At 31.4% G+C, this 17,039-nt stretch overlaps 1 protein-coding gene across 1 annotated transcript; it reads right to left on the bottom strand.

The window, feature by feature from the left end:
* Positions 1 to 3,897: 3,897 nt before the first annotated feature.
* On the bottom strand, positions 3,898 to 11,564 carry LOC143080031 (biogenesis of lysosome-related organelles complex 1 subunit 4-like). The gene is made up of 5 exons (XM_076255675.1): positions 11,409 to 11,564; positions 7,078 to 7,149; positions 5,248 to 5,349; positions 4,785 to 4,904; positions 3,898 to 4,096 (listed from the first exon to the last, which is right to left on the bottom strand). Exons 1-5 carry the CDS (start codon positions 11,541 to 11,543, stop codon positions 3,962 to 3,964), a joined length of 564 nt encoding a protein of 187 aa, XP_076111790.1. The 5' UTR covers positions 11,544 to 11,564; the 3' UTR covers positions 3,898 to 3,961.
* Positions 11,565 to 17,039: the final 5,475 nt, after the last annotated feature.

Genomic DNA, 17,039 nt, shown 5'->3' with positions numbered 1-17,039 from the left:
ACTTTATTATTAAATGGAAAGAGCAAGTACACTTTCGTTAGGGAGAACTTTAACTTTGCCCATTGAATTTTTCTACCCCTAAGAATGATATAAAAAATTAGATGACTTCAAAATGTTGATGATTTTTACATTATTTTGTTAATGCATGTATTTACAGTGCCTTTTCAATGATGTATGGTTTTAAAATGTTAATAGGAAAACAAGCTTGTATAACAGTAATTATTGCAGTCTGGAAAATCCATGAATTCTTACATTGTTTTTGAATTTTTACAACTTTTGAAATAAGTTTTGCTTGTTTTCAACCACTGGCATTAACAATTTAAATGTGCAAAAATCTGTCTACTCTTAAAGAAGGTTGTAATAACAATCTTTTATGTTAAAACAAATATGAAATTTTAATGAATAACGATTGTTTTTTATCTCGGGCTTCAGCAACATTATGAAATTCATGGATTTCCTATTTTGTACAATAGATAAGTGTTCCTTGTCATCTCCTAATGTTTTATACTTTTATTAAATGTTAGCTGATGTGACTTTATCAGTTAACTATACCAGGTTCTTAGTTGTTTTCACATTTTGTTTATTGTATGTAACATTTTACACAATTGGGGAGGAAAAAGTGTGATGAGAGTTATATGAACACAATATAAATAAAAATAGATAACGGGTAAAAGTCAATTTGGCAGAAAAGGGGACATGAACAGGTCAGCATATGATGACCTACAACAAATGACAAGTGTCTAAAACAACCCAATATAAAAAAAATCGGGATGTGGTAGGATTTTTAATGAGACAACTATCGAAATAGACTACAGGATGAGGATATGAACAGTTATAGGTCTATTTTTAGAGAATTTCAGCAATGAACAGAATTCATACTGTTTCGGTAAGCTACAAAAAAAAGCCCTGGCATGTCAAAATGTAAAAACATTTCAAGAGAAAACCCAACAGATTGATATATCCTGAAAACCAGCAAAAACAAACAAATATGGCAGATAGCAACCAGATAACAAATCAAATCAAATATTTTACTGTCGTAGAAACATTACAGTTTGTGACCAACATATATTAACACGATAAACATATATACATACATATCAAACATACACAATAAAAACAGTATCAAAATTTGTAATGGCAGATAGCAACCAGATAACAAATCAAATCAAATATTTTATTTTCGTAGAAACATTACAGTTTGTGACCAACATATATTAACACGATAAACATATATACATACATATCAAACATACACAATAAAAACAGCATCAAAATTTGTAACAACAAACAAGCTGTTAAGAGTCCCCTGCACTCAGTTCTAATGACTTTTTTGTTTGTAGAGGCGTTGATGGATTTAGTAAATAATGATTTTTTTCTTCTTCAGTTAAATTATTAAAGTTATTATTTTCAGTACATATATGTTGAAAAAAGGCATTTCTTAGAGTTTTATTATAATCACAATAGAGTAAAAAATGTTTCTCATCCTCTAGTATTTTACATTTCTGGCAAAGTTGTTCCTCTCTTGGGATTTTAAAATATCTCCCCTTTTCAATCAAGAGGGATTGATCACTTATTCTAAATTTAGTTATTAATCCCCTTATCTGAAAATTAGATGTATTTAGATTAGATACGATAACAACAATGTATAAGCTCATGACTTAGGACAGGCACATAAAGAATGTGGGAGGTTAACGATGTTTGAGAGCTGTCAACACTCCCCCTAACCAAAAGTGGCGTAACAACACAGCAAAAGAACAAACTACAAAATCAGTTGAAAAAGGGACTTAACTTTCCATTTTAATCAGATTAGGAAAAGTTACATAAAAAATTGTACAATTAAAAATAAGTGCTGATAACATGATTCAGAATACCAAGTTAAACCAGAAGTGAATGTATAACAAAGGAATAATGCTTCGAATGCTGCTCTTCATCTTCATGGTCACTGGTAGATCTCAGCAATGAGAATTTATGGGTGTAAATACTACATGCAATATAAACTAAAGAAGAACACCCAGTTTTGTCGCACCTTCTAAGGCAGCAACCATTTGATTTTCTGGGGGGGCTATGTTTTTTTTTTCTGGACAAACTTTTTTTTTCACCTTTGGCGAAAGACAATCTTTTTTTTTGGCGACAAGTCGAAAACAATTTTTTTTCTTTCAATTTTAGCATTACATATAGTGGCAGCTGAGGGTGAAACAAACAATTTTTTTTCTCCAGGTCAAAAACAAATTATTTTTTTCTCCAAAAACTGGAAACAAACTTTTTTTTTCAAAAAAAAACCATAGCCCCCCCCCCCAGAAAATCAAATGATTGCTGCCTAAATGAGACACAAGGATCACTATCCAGCTGCAGCTTAAACTGTTTGTATAAAGCTTGTGTATTTCTGAAGGTAGAAGACATTGATTTATATTTTGTATTGAGATACCATATGTTACGAAGTTTAAGGCTGTCATGGTTCAGTGACTGCATGAAAAAATTTACCTGTTTGCAATGTGAATTTCTCAATTATTATGAGTAAACAGTTAACCTTGACCTCATTTCAGTGATCAAGTTTAAGTCTAAGTGATTGGTGTCGTTTCTCAAATACCATATGCAGTAGATCAACTTAATTTGGTGTATGGACTGATTGTAATGGGAACATATAAGTCTGGCAGGTGTCATCTCACCTTGACCTCATTTTCATGGTTCATTCGCCAGTAACAATTTTTTTGTGTTTTTGTCTTTTTTTCAAGTACTACATTTGTATAAGCAATAGGTCGTCTATATGTGGTGTATGGGATGATTGTTATGTGGAAAAGTCTGTCTGACAGGTTACTAAAAATAAGAAACAGGACAAATATTTACCAGATATCAAATAAAGTATGGTCTTAAACAATGATCTAAACCCATACCACATATCAGCTATAAAAGGTCCTGACATGACACAATGTAAAACAATTAAAAAGAACACCAATTACCATCTTCACCAGCCAGCCCCCTGCTTTTCACCCTTGGCAAATTAAGATAGCATTTGTGTATACAGTGCTGTACCTTCAAGCAAAATAAAAAAAAGTTAGGCCCACTCCACCTTCATCATTCTTGACCAATGGCAGCACTTGAACTATCTTCAGTGTAGAGGTGTTATAATACTTTAGTCCAATGTTTACAAATTTCTTGAATGCAGGGACTGCAAATATAGGTTGACCTACCAAAATTTGCAAAAATAAACCTACCCAAGAATTTCAATTAGTTGAATTAAATTCACTTAGTATTGTCCTATGTTTTGAGGGGAAATCTCGTTGCACAAGCTGCATGCGGTAATTGTTAATTGACATTTTCTACATTCACATTTGATCATCTTGAAGGCACCTTTTTATTGGATGTAGCCAGTTGAAACTGTGACCAATGAAAATCATTATCCTGTGGACCTGAATATTTGACTTAATCTGCCAAAGTTGCAGAGTAGTGGGTCAGAACATAACCATTGGCTAGTAAAGATGATCTATGGCCTGATATATGTACAATAGTTATCAAATGTACCAGGATTATAATTTTATACGCTAGACACGCGTTTCGTCTACATAAGACTCATCAGTGACGCTCAGATCAAAACAAGTACAAAGTTGAAGAGCATTGAGGACCCAAAATTTGTGCCAAATATGGCTAAGGTAATCTATTCCTGGGATAAGAAAATCCAAAACAATTTATGAAAAACAGATATGATAACAAGCAATGGGGTTATAACTAGACCATCACATATCACATTGTTTGTAGTGATTGGTCAGGTGGACTGATAGGAGGTCAGACTAAAAACCCTTTATAAACTTTCACTTGGCAATTTTAAACTAGGTGTATGATAAATCATGTCATAATTTTTTATCCTTTGAAATTTTCTGTGGGCAAATGTGTGAAACTCAATTGGTTATAAAATTTTTATAAATACAAAATATTGCACAAATCAATAAATTATCCATGGAATCATTCACTTTTGTTCATTGTCTTTATTTGGTTCTTCTTTAATGTCTTTGGAATGTTTAGTTTGAAGGTAGTCTTCGGTTTTAAATATGTTTGGCACTTCATAGTCTGCTTGTTTCGTCACTTTAGTCTGCGTCTTTTTCTGAAAATCAACAAAAAAAAAAACACAGTCAAAACATGAATAGGTGTCCATAGGACAGATGCTGCCCTACTCGTATTATCTTATTTCCGTGTTCAGTAAAACCATGAAATCTTGTTCAATACCCTAGTTTGGTAAATATATTAAAGGGGCAATGTTTGCTGATTTGACCCAAATTCTCATATTTTGATTTATAACAAACTAAAACGTCAATCCAAAGAAATAACTAAAATTGTATGGACAAGTTATTATGTACATGTATCATCATTATGTATGTCTTTACAACAAGACACCATCAAATTATCTATTGAGATGGCCTCTAAGGACTGATATAGATATAAATAGATATAAATAGATATAAATAGATATAAATAGATAGACAAGCACATTCAATTGACATAAAGACAATTTTTCTAGAATAAAACATCATTTGATAATGTTTGTTTAAATAATTGTTTGTCTAACTCCTTGCTAATGGCCTTTAAAAGAGTTCACTTCAAAATTAACATGTGTACAAAGTTTCAAATCAATGAAACCACTATCTTGAAGATGATTGTGCAATATGGAAAATTGTGATTCAATAATGCTATTTCTATGATAGCTGTGTTTCTCAGCCTAATCCTTATATCATTGCTATGTCAAACCATTACACAATTATTACAAGAAGGTCGTTTGATTTTGAACTACTTACAGGACTAACAAATGAAGATAACATTTTCTTCAGACCACTAAATGACCCCATCTGATCTTCAGCCTTCACCAGTTCAGTTTCCATTACAGATACATTATCCTTCACTAACAGTACAAATTTCTGTAAATCAAGAGATTATTAAGCAATATGTTGAGATATTTATAGACATTGACAAAATCCCTAGTTTGTGACATTGCAAGGCAAATCTAAATGTGTATGTTTTTTTCATTTATTTTCGTAGAAATTTTTTTTTTTTTATACATGTATATATTTCTCAAAGGCAATCTATTAAAATTTCAAATGTTTGGTTAATCATAACAATAGTTATCAATATAAGCAACTGTTTCTACAGAAATTATACTACTGAAACTCGTTTTTAACAAATCAAAATAATTATGATACTAAATTAATTTATACTGTAAGCAGTTTTGTTGAGACATGGCTTGCTCTATAAAAAGATTACCTCTAAATTGTCAATTTTATCAAAAACAGTGTGCATTTCGTTGCATTTGTTTTGTATCAATGGCATGGCATCATTCATACAAATAGCTGTGTCACTTCTAACCTGCAATCAAATAGAAAGTAGTTACATATGGTTATAAAGTTTATTTATGATGAAAGTAATTGTAAACACTGAGCTTATTTTACTGTCCCAATACATAAAGTTTGAAGTTTCAAAGAAGTGACTTCTTGTTAGCATTTAGAGGACTGATACGCGTGTCCTACTCCTTGATTCTTTTAGTCCTATGGTACCATGATGATGGGACTATCACTTTATCTGTTTATGACCTCCATGTATTCAGTCAATTAGTGTAAAGACATATTTAATCCATAAAATTTAATGTATCATATATTTTAAATAAGAGGTTGGGTGAGTGACCAGGAACAGAAGTTCCAGTATCAATAAGATTTACTACTTTACAAGTACTATCATCAAGTACATAGTTTCTGATTAATTTATTAAAACTTTTCTAGATGTAACTTCATATAGAACAGAATACCATTCATTGACCCCTAGTTGTCTTCCAATTCTTTGTGTTGTTGGGTTGCTGTCCCATTGACATATACTCCAATTACCCTCTATTGAAGCTGTGCTTGTGTCTGTAACTCAAAATCTATTTTTTTTATAGAGCAGTCAGCAGATTATTTATTTTATTCATATACAAATGTTTAGCTTTAAAAAAAAAATTGTTCTTTTCAAAGGAGTCTGTACCATTCAATAACTGTACATCTAGATGTATGATTAATGAAATTTCATTTACTAATAATATTAGAAATCATTTCTATTAAAAAAAAAAAAAATAAGAAAGAAAGAAAGAAAGAGTCCCTCAAAATCAATGCAAGGTTCTCAATGGATTAAATTAAAATGGGAAATTTCTGAAGGCAATTATTTTCTCTATTAGGATATCATAACATCTCTAATGTATCTCCTTGCCCTTCTCCTTTGTCCCATGGAATCACAAGTTCTAATCTTGGCAAAACCAAATCACTTTACAGTTAAGATCATTCTATGGTACATGTACCAGCAGTAGATACCATTAGGATTCATTATTATTCGTTGTATATCAATTTTCATGGATTTCGTTGGAACAGGGGAACCATAAAGGAGTAGGTCCTGTTTTTGGCCTCAAATTTCAGATTTATCTGACGAAAGATTTTAGACACTTTTTGAACACGCATCTATTACAGTTGATTCAATTAGTTTTTGTGACTGATTTTAACTGATTCAGTCATTAAAAACGCCCCGATTCAAGCTTAAATATAAAAAATCTATCAAATATGCCAAAAAATGTCACTTTACAGATGGTTTTTGTTAAAAATGAAAGTGGCCGCATCCGTGTTCATCCTCAACCTTTATATATGTATTATCATCAAATAAACCGTCTAAAATTTTACTAAAATGCTAAAATTGTGAAGATTTCAGTAATTTAGCATGACTTAATGATGCTAGTACCTGATATATGTGCATTGTATTGTCAAAAACAGCCCATATGTGTGTAGCATAATCTTTCTACTTTCCAATAAATAACTAGAAGTTTACATTTTAACATATTTGTAAAACTGCTATATTTTGGGGCCAAAAAGGGGTCTTACTGGACCTACTCCTTTAAATGTTCAAGAAATTACAAATTCCCTACAGGAATGGATGCACATATAGTAAAAACTATCAAATCAAATATCCTCAAAAATGCAAGTTTCCGTGATCCACAAATATTTTTATCAATGAAATATATAAATCCACACTTATCAGGATAGCTACAGGTATTTGAGCTGGTGTGTAATTCATAATTACCAATTCAACCAGTTGACCAAATTCTTCTAGCTTTGTCAGCATCTCTTCTACAGTGGTAAAGAATTTTCCATACTGAAATGAGAAAATAAATTGATTAAAATGCAATTCTACATATAAATCAAAGTTTTTGCAATTCAGTGATTGGGTCTAGCCATCTAGCATACAGAAATTTTAATCATATACTCTGACTCTTTGAGAATTTTGTCAAAACTGTAATTTAATTGGCCTAAAAATGAAGCACTACTAAATCATGTGAATTTTGCTTTCAATCAATTGATCAACATAATAGCGTGAAGTAAAATTTTTAACTATAAGTTTATTTTAAATGTGATAAATATTCACCAAGATTTGAAAGAAGATGATAGCATTAAAAAAATTCGCCAAACTTAAACTATTGACATTATACAACAATAACTCTCAGTTTAATTTATATTCAGGTCTTTTGCATGTGCCCAAGTTAATCTTGCCATATTTAAAGTTGATTCATCCCCTATATATATGAAAAATACTTAAAAGGGATAAAGGTTATATATATATATATCTATAATACTAAAATAACGAGGTCCAATTTGTCAGCCGTCATCGGGTAAAAACGACAAATCAAAGAATTCAACTTTATATATAGCTAATATAGGACAATGGTGTAGATTAAAAATTACACCACTCCAGACCCTTTTGTTTTCCACATAATTAATAAATGACAATAATTAACAAGTTCCGGGTCGAATCTGATACCATTACCAATAGTATATTCATCTGTTACCTTATCTGTACGTTCCGCATCTGACAGACGCACCACCAAACGGTGTATTTAGGATTTTGCTGTATACACGGGTCATAATCACAGGGTTGACACTACTAAATTCAATCATTGTCAAATTGTTCCCTATTGTAGTATTTGAATAAGTAAGACTTTCTAAGATAACAATACGAATTCTAAAAATCTGGACTTAAAATAAGGCATATAGGTACAGTTTTCAATTTGTTAGCGGGCATGACGTGAAACAGCGAATAAAAGAATTCAACTTTATTTATAACTAATACAGGACAATGCTTTAAAAAATACTCCATTCCAGGACCTTTTGTTTTCCAAATAATTAATATATTACCAATAATTGATAAGTTCCAGGTCGACGGGTTCAAACAGAAAGATTTTGAAAGCAGAGAAAACTGTGTATCTTATAATCGGCATGACTTTATCAGATGATAATACCAATACTTAAATAAGGCTTACGCATAGTTATATACTTTAATTTAGTCACAAACCCGCGATATCACGAGTGTGTTTTAGTATATATATATATATAAGTACGACTGAGCCACTGACAACTCTACAACAGATTTTAATTTATTATCCATGCGAAAGCAAATTTACAGATCTAACATTGTTGGGTTGATGTTTATACAACTATACATGTATAAACGAGTCTGAATTGAAAACTACGTTCAAACCTATGATTGCGTTGGATAATAAAGGGCTGCGCTTTAGCGCATGATACGCCCGTTGCTCTTTTAACTTGTCTTTTATGCTTTAAATGAATTTATATGATCAACTAGAAATATATATACAAATCAAAAGGGATGTTACATTAATATATTCACCAAAGTTTCATAAAATCCCCCTTTTTTAAGTATAAAAATTCATTACTTAAGAAAACGTAAAATCTAAAATTTATAAAAATGGAAAGGGAGCTTATGTCAATAGATATAAACAATTTATCAAAGTTGCATAAAATTTTGTGAAAGTGTTAGTTATTGTCCCAAAATTGGAAAATCCCCCCTTTTTTAAGCATAAAAATTCATAACACGGAAATGTAAAATCTGAAATTTATAAAAATTGAAAGGGAGCTTACATCAATAGATATAAACAATTCACCAAAGTTTCATGGACATTGGTGAAAGCCTTTTTGAGTTATTGTCCAAAGTGTTGAAAATCCCCCTTTTTTTTATGAATAAAGCCCCATAAATCCAAAACTTAAAATCTGATATTTATAAAAATTGAAAGGGAGCTTACAACAATAGATATAAACAATTCACCAAAGTTTCATGGACATAGGTGAAAGCCTTTTTGAGTTATTGTCCGAAGTGTTGAAAATCCCCCTTTTTTTATGAATAAAGCCCCATAAATCCAAAACTTAAAATCTGAAATTTATAAAAATTGAAAGGGAGCTTACATCAATAGATATAAACAATTCACCAAAGTTTCATGGACATAGGTGAAAGCCTTTTTGAGTTATTGTCCGAAGTGTTGAAAATCCCCCTTTTTTTATGAATAAAGCCCCATAAATCCAAAACTTAAAATCTGAAATTTATAAAAATTTAAAGGGAGCTTACATTAATAGATATAAACAATTCACCAAAGTTTCATGGACATTGGTGAAAGTCTTTTTGAGTTATTGTCCGAAGTGTTGAAAATCCCCCTTTTTTTATGAATAAAGCCCCATAAATCCAAAACTTAAAATCTGAAATTTATAAAAATTGAAAGGGAGCTTACATCAATAGATATAAACAATTCACCAAAGTTTCATGGACATTGGTGAAAGCCTTTTTGAGTTATTGTCCGAAGTCTTGAAAATCCCCCCTTTTTTATGAATAAAGCCCCATAAATCCAAAACTTAAAATCTGAAATTAAAAAAAAACGAAAGGGAGCTTACGTCAATAGATATAAACAATTCACCAAAGTTTCATGGAAATTGGTGAAAGTGTTTTTGAGTTATTGTCCGAAGTGTGGACGACCGACGGACGGACGGACAGACGGACAACGGTATACCATAATACGTCCCGTCTAAAAGACGACTGGCGTATAAAAACCGCAAATTTATACATGTGCATGTAAAACAAATTTCGTTGTAGAAGGGTCTAAATACAGCACAAACAACCTTTTCAAAAAGACCAAAAAAGTGAAAAAGTATATTTAAACAAAACGCATTTGACTAACAGGTCGAACAACTGATGTTCTTAAACCCTGCTGACTGCCATTGGCGATTGCCAAATAAAATTGATCATGAGATGTAACAAAATGGATCTTAATATAAATTTAATACTAAACAGAAAACGATAAACTTGTGGCCAAGATGCCAGAAACACAAGGTGTCAATATTATATATATACAACTCGTCTAAACATCAACCCACATGTATATATATATATATATATATATATCTGACTTGTCATCAATGAAGATTAGAATACATTTTATGAATATTTAAATTATAATAGCAGTGGCAGTTATGATCAAAATTGTGTCTCTGACACAAATTGATATATATTAATTACTCTCATTAAATGAAATTTACACAATTTTTCTCAAGCCCAAATCCCTACTTAAACACTTAATCAAATACTTTATAAATAAGTCTCTGACATATAAGTTATTCATAATATATATTTTATAAATGACTATGAATTTCGAGCACTTTCCCATATGTAATTAGGTCACTGTAAAACACATAGTTTGATGACATATAATTGTTTACTCTGATTGACCTAGGGTCGAAAAAGAGGGATGATAGTTACCAGAAGGACATTCAAACTCATAGATCGAAAATAAACTGACAATGCCATGGCTAAAACAGAAAAAGACAAACAGACAAATAATACTACACAAGACACAACATAGAAAATTAAATAGTAAGCAATAAAAATCCCACCAAAAACTGGGTGTGATCTCAGGTGCTCTAGAAGGGTAAGCAGATCCTGCTCCACATTGGGCAGCCGTCATGTTGTTCATGTAATTACAAACCCAGTTATATAAGTCAGAAGGTCACCAGTGTAACACATTCATAAAAGAACAAAGTTCTGAAGACTGATCCATTATATGGGGCTGGAACAACTTTTGCCAGATCAAATTGGACCAATTCAACACAAACAACTGAATCTACTTGAAGTTCAGAATAGCAGGACTACCAGAATAGCAACTCACAAATTTTCATGCTTATTTGGCGAAATTTTCCTTTGATCTATTTTTTTTCTCTCTTTGATCTTTACAATTTTGACCAATCTCATGCATTTGTATTTTTAAAAGTTGGCAGAACTGGAAAAGTTTGATGCTTGAATGATCCAATTCCTGTTTGTTTAGATTTGTAAATGTCTTTTGATTACTTATTTAGTTGAGATGCTGTCTCATACACTACACCTGTCTCCTTTGTTCATATCTTTTGACATTAGGAAACTTGGTAGCAAAATGTTGTCTTTTGTATATATGATAATATATAAACATTTAGATATTTATTACTTCTAACAAAACTATTGAAGGGTGAACTTTGATCAAGTGACTTGAAGTGTTAAGAGTTATACTTCATGTGTGCCTACATTGATTGCACACACATTACCTCGGCTTCTGTATCAATTTTCATATATTGTGAGTATTCAATAGCGAGGTCTTCCACAAGTTTCGAACTAGGATCATTGTTTTCTTCTGTTTCTTCTGGGTTCAGCTTTTCAACATTTTCTACTTCCATTTTCATTTATGACAGTAAAGTGTGCATTTCAACATTGGGTAACATCGTTTTTCACGGTTTAGTGTTCATTTAAAGTTATTATTGTTTGTTTTGGTTTTTTGTTTCTGTTCTTTCTTTCTTCCATGACAACTTTAGAGTCAAATAAAACATTTCCGAAATAAAACTTGAAGTAAACAGTGAAAAATAGTATGGTTTATTTTTTTTTTTTTTTTATTTATAAGTATAGTGACTCTGATCCTTGAGTAGACTGACTTACTGGAATTGACGTTAGTTTTCACAATTGGAAGACAAAACGTTTGATTTTTTTTTATTCTTGTTCATTAAGAAACATGACCGCCAAGTGGTAATTCCAAGTTTTTTGGTTGTTTATCTCAAAAACTACACAAAACCATTTTCACTAGCAAAGGATTACGATCCAGTCCCCTCTTTCCATGCATTGAAATACTCAATTTTAAGAAATTTTAAACGTCAAAATTCAAAATTAATCGTACAACAGAGTTTCCTTGGGTAGAAATAAAAACAAAATTTTTGAACTGTTTATTATGGTGGCCGGATGAGTCTATTTTAGCTTTTCGCGTTTTCTCCCTTTCTCCTCTCACTTTGCAAACACGAAATCGCAAAATCGAGAAATCAGGAAATTGGGAAATCGAGAAATCGAGGAAATCGGTAAATTAGGAAACGAAAAAACGAAATTGAGAAAACGAAATCGATAAATAATGAAATCGAAGTCGACAAACTATGAAAGCGAAATCGATAAATCATGTAAGCGAAATCGAGAAAGAGAGAAAGCGAAATCGAGAAATCGGGAAATCGCGCGGCAAGAGACAAAATCAAGAAATCTATTTCCCGTTTTCGCGTTTTCGCGCTTTTGCTTTCTTGCTTTCTTTATCGATTTCCCGATTTCTAGATTCAAGTTCTCGTTTTCATGACCTCGATTTCCCGAATTCTCGATTTCGCGCGAAAGCGAAAGGAGAAAACTCAAAAAGGCGTAATGCATGGCCGCATCCGGCCACCATAGTTTACGCTCTGTTCGTCCGTATGAAAATAAGAAGATGAGGAGACACTGAACTATCAACTAAAGACTTAAGTATAATGATGTACACAGTTACATGTCACCGACTCACTATAGGGATTTCAACAATAAGTAAACATAATACCATTTAAAAAAGCTATAAAAAAAAAACCTGGAAAACAAATGGTTAAACAATTTATAGAAAAAACAAACGTTAACAATTATAATAAAAAAAACTTTGAGTGCCGACCCAAGATACCTCACAGTAACCGAAAGCTAGGTCAATGTCCAATCTCAACTAAAAGATAAACCACGTATTCCAAAACAAAATATATCAATCTATACAACCCAACCGGATTTAGTGTAAAGACGTTTTTAAAAGTAGTCCTAAACAGGCATGACCTTAAACAATGCCAAACATGTAAGTACCGACTATATATAGGGACTGTAAGTGTTAATAATATATGGATAGCAATATATGTTTGGTTATGTATGGAATTATGGAATATAAAACCAATGTTTCTATTAATAAGAAAATCCTAAAAGACCTTACTACATTGTTAACTACCTCTAAAGGGGAACTAGCTACGAAATATATAAAAAATCTTAAATAAGCTTTTTCTGGGGGTTCGATCATTAATGAAAGTTAAATAGTGAAACAATAATTCGCTTTTAGCAGCCAGTATATGGTTTAATTTTGTCAAAATAAGTTAAGAAACATTGATGATGAATTATTCGACCTCATTGAATCCGTATTTAAAGAACTCATTATGCGTGTTAAGTTAATTGAAGAAAAAGAATGTCAATATTGAAAGTGAAACAAAGGTAAATCATTTGGTTTACTAATTCGATACGCAAAAAAATCATTCTTATACAAGTAAAAACGATGATCAACATATATTTTAAATCTACAATATGAAATTAGACAGACCTAGACAAGTCCAATTGTACAAGTTCAATATTTATTTATATCTATATTTGTGTTTAAAGCTCTTATATGACCATCAACGGTCTTCAGATGTCGACTCGATAGTAAATTAGATTGCGTCTAGACTAAAATATACACGAAACGCAGCTACAAATTATCGAGCCCAATCTGAGAATGTATATTTGGACAATTTGTGATTCATTTTATGGATAAATGTTTACGCTATTTTAAGCCAAATATGAGAATTTGAGTAAATTCGGTGAACATGGATTTGACAGGAGGTGGGGGTAATGATATAGCAAAAAATAACAAACAACTGCAAGTTGGAAAATCGTACAAGGTTCATAGTTAAAATGAAAAGTGCTTATAGATTCCTTCGGGTTTCTTTTCACATATTTTATGCATATATCGTTGTTTTTTTCTTCAATATGCATATGCAGTTCTTCATGCTTTATTAAATCAAATATGAGATTTTGTGACTCTTAATAAAAAAAGAAGATCGTGGTATGATTGCCAATGAGACAACTCTCCACAAGAGATCAAATGACACATAAATAAACAAAGCCCATACCGCATAGTCAGCTATAAAAGAACAAATGTAAAACAATTCAAACGAGAAAACTGACGGCCTACTTTATGTACGAAAACAAATTTATATAGTCTATTTAAAAAAAAGAGTGCAGATGACAGTTATAAAGAAAGAATTAATAGGCTTAAAAATTCAGAATGTACCCAACGTACTGTATCTCAACATCTTTAGACTTACATAAATTAATTTGAATTGAAAAAGTTTAAAAGGGTATTACATTGTATATGCATCCGGTTGTTTGTGAAGCACTGAATCCAAGGTTGTTAAAAAATCAAATAAATCTTTTTAATAACATTTTTAAAAAGGGTGGTTTTTATCTTGATATGTTGGTCAGGCCAAATAAAAAAGTATGTGTGGTTCCAGTTACATCTGAAAAAAAGTTAGGAAAGGTAGGTAGGGATTTTTTTTTATTTTATGTTGTTTTTTTTTACATTGAGTCTATGGGAGCAACATTCTGACTTTAACAGTGCTTAATGAAAAGTGACAATAAAATCTTTAGGGTAGGCTATTTTTAAGCCGAAAAGGTAGGGACGGTAGGGTTACTGGAACCACACATATATTTTTATTTGGCCTCATACAAACTATCTTTTAATAATTTAGAGATTCACATGGACATTTTTCTTTTTTTATTCTTTGTGTTCAGTTTCATTTAATCAACATTAACATCATTGTCAATCTTTTCTATGCCTATTACGCTGTGGATTCATTAATATTCGTTGGGAACCATTTTGGTACCAATTTTCGTGGATTTCGTGGGAAAGGGGAACCACGAATTTAAATGTTCAAGGAATTTAAATTTTTTAAAAGGAATGCATGATGATTTTGTCAAAGCCATGACATTGAATATCAACGAATATACAGCTTTTCCTAAATCCACGAAAATTGGTACCCATGAAAATAGATTAATCCATAAACAAAATATCTCCTAAAAATTTAGGGATTCACATGAACATTTTTCTTTTTTTTATTCTTTGGTGAACAGTTTTATTTAATCACCATTAACATCATTTAGTCAATCTTGTTCATGCCTATTATAGTCATAATATTAACATTTTTTCAGTATGAACATCCATCTTAATTGTGTGTTGTATTGAACAAGCACCACGCAAAATCTTAATCCACTACAAAGATATCTAGCTGTGAGTGTAAAAATAGTCTCAATTTGATAATGATGATCAGTTTGTGGTAAACGTGCAGTGGCAAATATTACATGCATATCAGGACAATTACATGCTGATGCGATATGAATATGAACCCTGTGTTGTGCAAGTCGGACACCATGATAAGGCTTTTCCACATAAGAATTATGCAAAATGTAATTCTTGACCATATACCAATGAACCTAGAACAGGAGGCCAAGGTCAGATGAACCCTATCTATCGGACTTGTTCATCATTCAATCAGTTTATACATAGAATATAGTTAACCCATTGCTTGTAGTATCCGTGAAACAGACACAACTTTTTAGAACAAGTGAATTTCTCAAACAGATGGTTAACCATGAAATTGAAGTCAAGGACAATGGGTTGAAATTTCAAACATAATGAAGTTGAGATAATGATAATATACAACCATTATAAAACAACTCTGACAGTATTGTCTTTTGTCAATTAAGTGTACTGTGTTTTATTTGAATCTATTTTGTATTGACTTGTCTGTGTGCTTTCCATATATAATAAATGAATTTTCAATAACTTAGAATACTATATGCTAATTCATCTGTCTGATCATGCATCCAGAGAAAATGGTAGAAATAGGGAATAGGGACATATATTTTGCCTGGAAAAGTCCACCTCATTTTATTGTGAAACTTAACATTGACGAATAAATCATAAAAATGAGGCAAAGTGTAGATAGTACCTGCAAGACAGACATGTTCATCATTCCATACACCATATTTATAGCGGACTTTTTGTTTGGTATATCATATGAAATGGACCAAAACACAAAAACTGTGAACCATGAAAATGAGGTGAAGGTCAAATGTATCCTCGCAGACAGATATATACAAATACACGAAATATAGATGCATTGATTATAGTATCTGACAAATAGACCAAATCAGAAAAAAATAACATTTACAAACTAGGTCAAGGTCACATGAAACCAGACACAGAAATGTCATTGTTACAATCATTCCATAGACCAAATAAAGTTGACCTATTGTAAACATTGTCTAAAACATGGACTTGACCATTTTAATTTAACCTTGATCAATGATCCATGAAATTAGGTTGAGGTCAGGCGAACCCTGTCTGAAGGACATGTAGACCTTGAAAGGAATCCATATACCTATTTTCTTGTCCTTGTTTTATACGATAGCAATTGTAATCAGTCTTGCATTCCCCAACAAAACTATTTACTAGATGGAAAGTAGAATTTATTTGTATGGCTTTAGTTACGTACATCTCTGTTCATTATATTGCTTGAAGTGTTTTTTAAAACATTCAAAACATTCTCCTCAATTTATTGAAAAGCTTACACAACTGATCTTAACTTATGGAGCAGGATCTGCTTACCCTTCTGAAGAACCCTAGATTACCCTTTGGATTTTGGAGGGTTTCAAGTTGCTCAATCTAGCTTTTTATCCAGTTTTTGTAACTTGTTTTTTCATCTTGCCATGATTTGGTCCCTCTTCTTTCAACTTATGACTGTTTGTGTATTTAATATTAGCTTAAGTGCATACTAATTGGGAAAAAATATAAATGTTTAATTGAATAGGACTTTTATATTGTAGTATATATGGAAAAAGGAAGAAACAATAAACTGTCACAGTGGTTATGACATATCCCAATATTTTTCTCTCTGTAGTTTGGGGTATTTTTTACTTATTTTTTAATTCATTTTTGATTTTAAATGAATGAGAATTTCAATTTACTCACCAAGAACCAACTAAATGTAACTTTCTATTTTCTATGTTTAAAAATCTTATAGTACAAACTGGATTTTTTTGGGACTCTAATAAAAATGGAC

The sequence above is a fragment of the Mytilus galloprovincialis genome, chromosome 6, assembly GCF_965363235.1.
Source record: "Mytilus galloprovincialis chromosome 6, xbMytGall1.hap1.1, whole genome shotgun sequence".
Taxonomy (NCBI): domain Eukaryota; kingdom Metazoa; phylum Mollusca; class Bivalvia; order Mytilida; family Mytilidae; genus Mytilus; species Mytilus galloprovincialis.
This window is presented reverse-complemented; position numbering and strand designations above follow the sequence as displayed.

What these genes read in the sequence shown, in the direction of transcription:
- LOC143080031 (XM_076255675.1), bottom strand. Translation starts at nt 11,543, where the DNA reads ATGAAAATGGAAGTAGAAAATGTTGAAAAGCTGAACCCAGAAGAAACA. An exon ending in AAATTGATACAGAAGCCGAG is followed by an intron (nt 7,150 to 11,408) that starts GTAATGTGTGTG and finishes TTCTCATTTCAG; the next exon opens with TATGGAAAATTCTTTACCAC. An exon ending in TATCTTCATTTGTTAGTCCT is followed by an intron (nt 4,097 to 4,784) that starts GTAAGTAGTTCA and finishes GTTGATTTTCAG; the next exon opens with AAAAAGACGCAGACTAAAGT.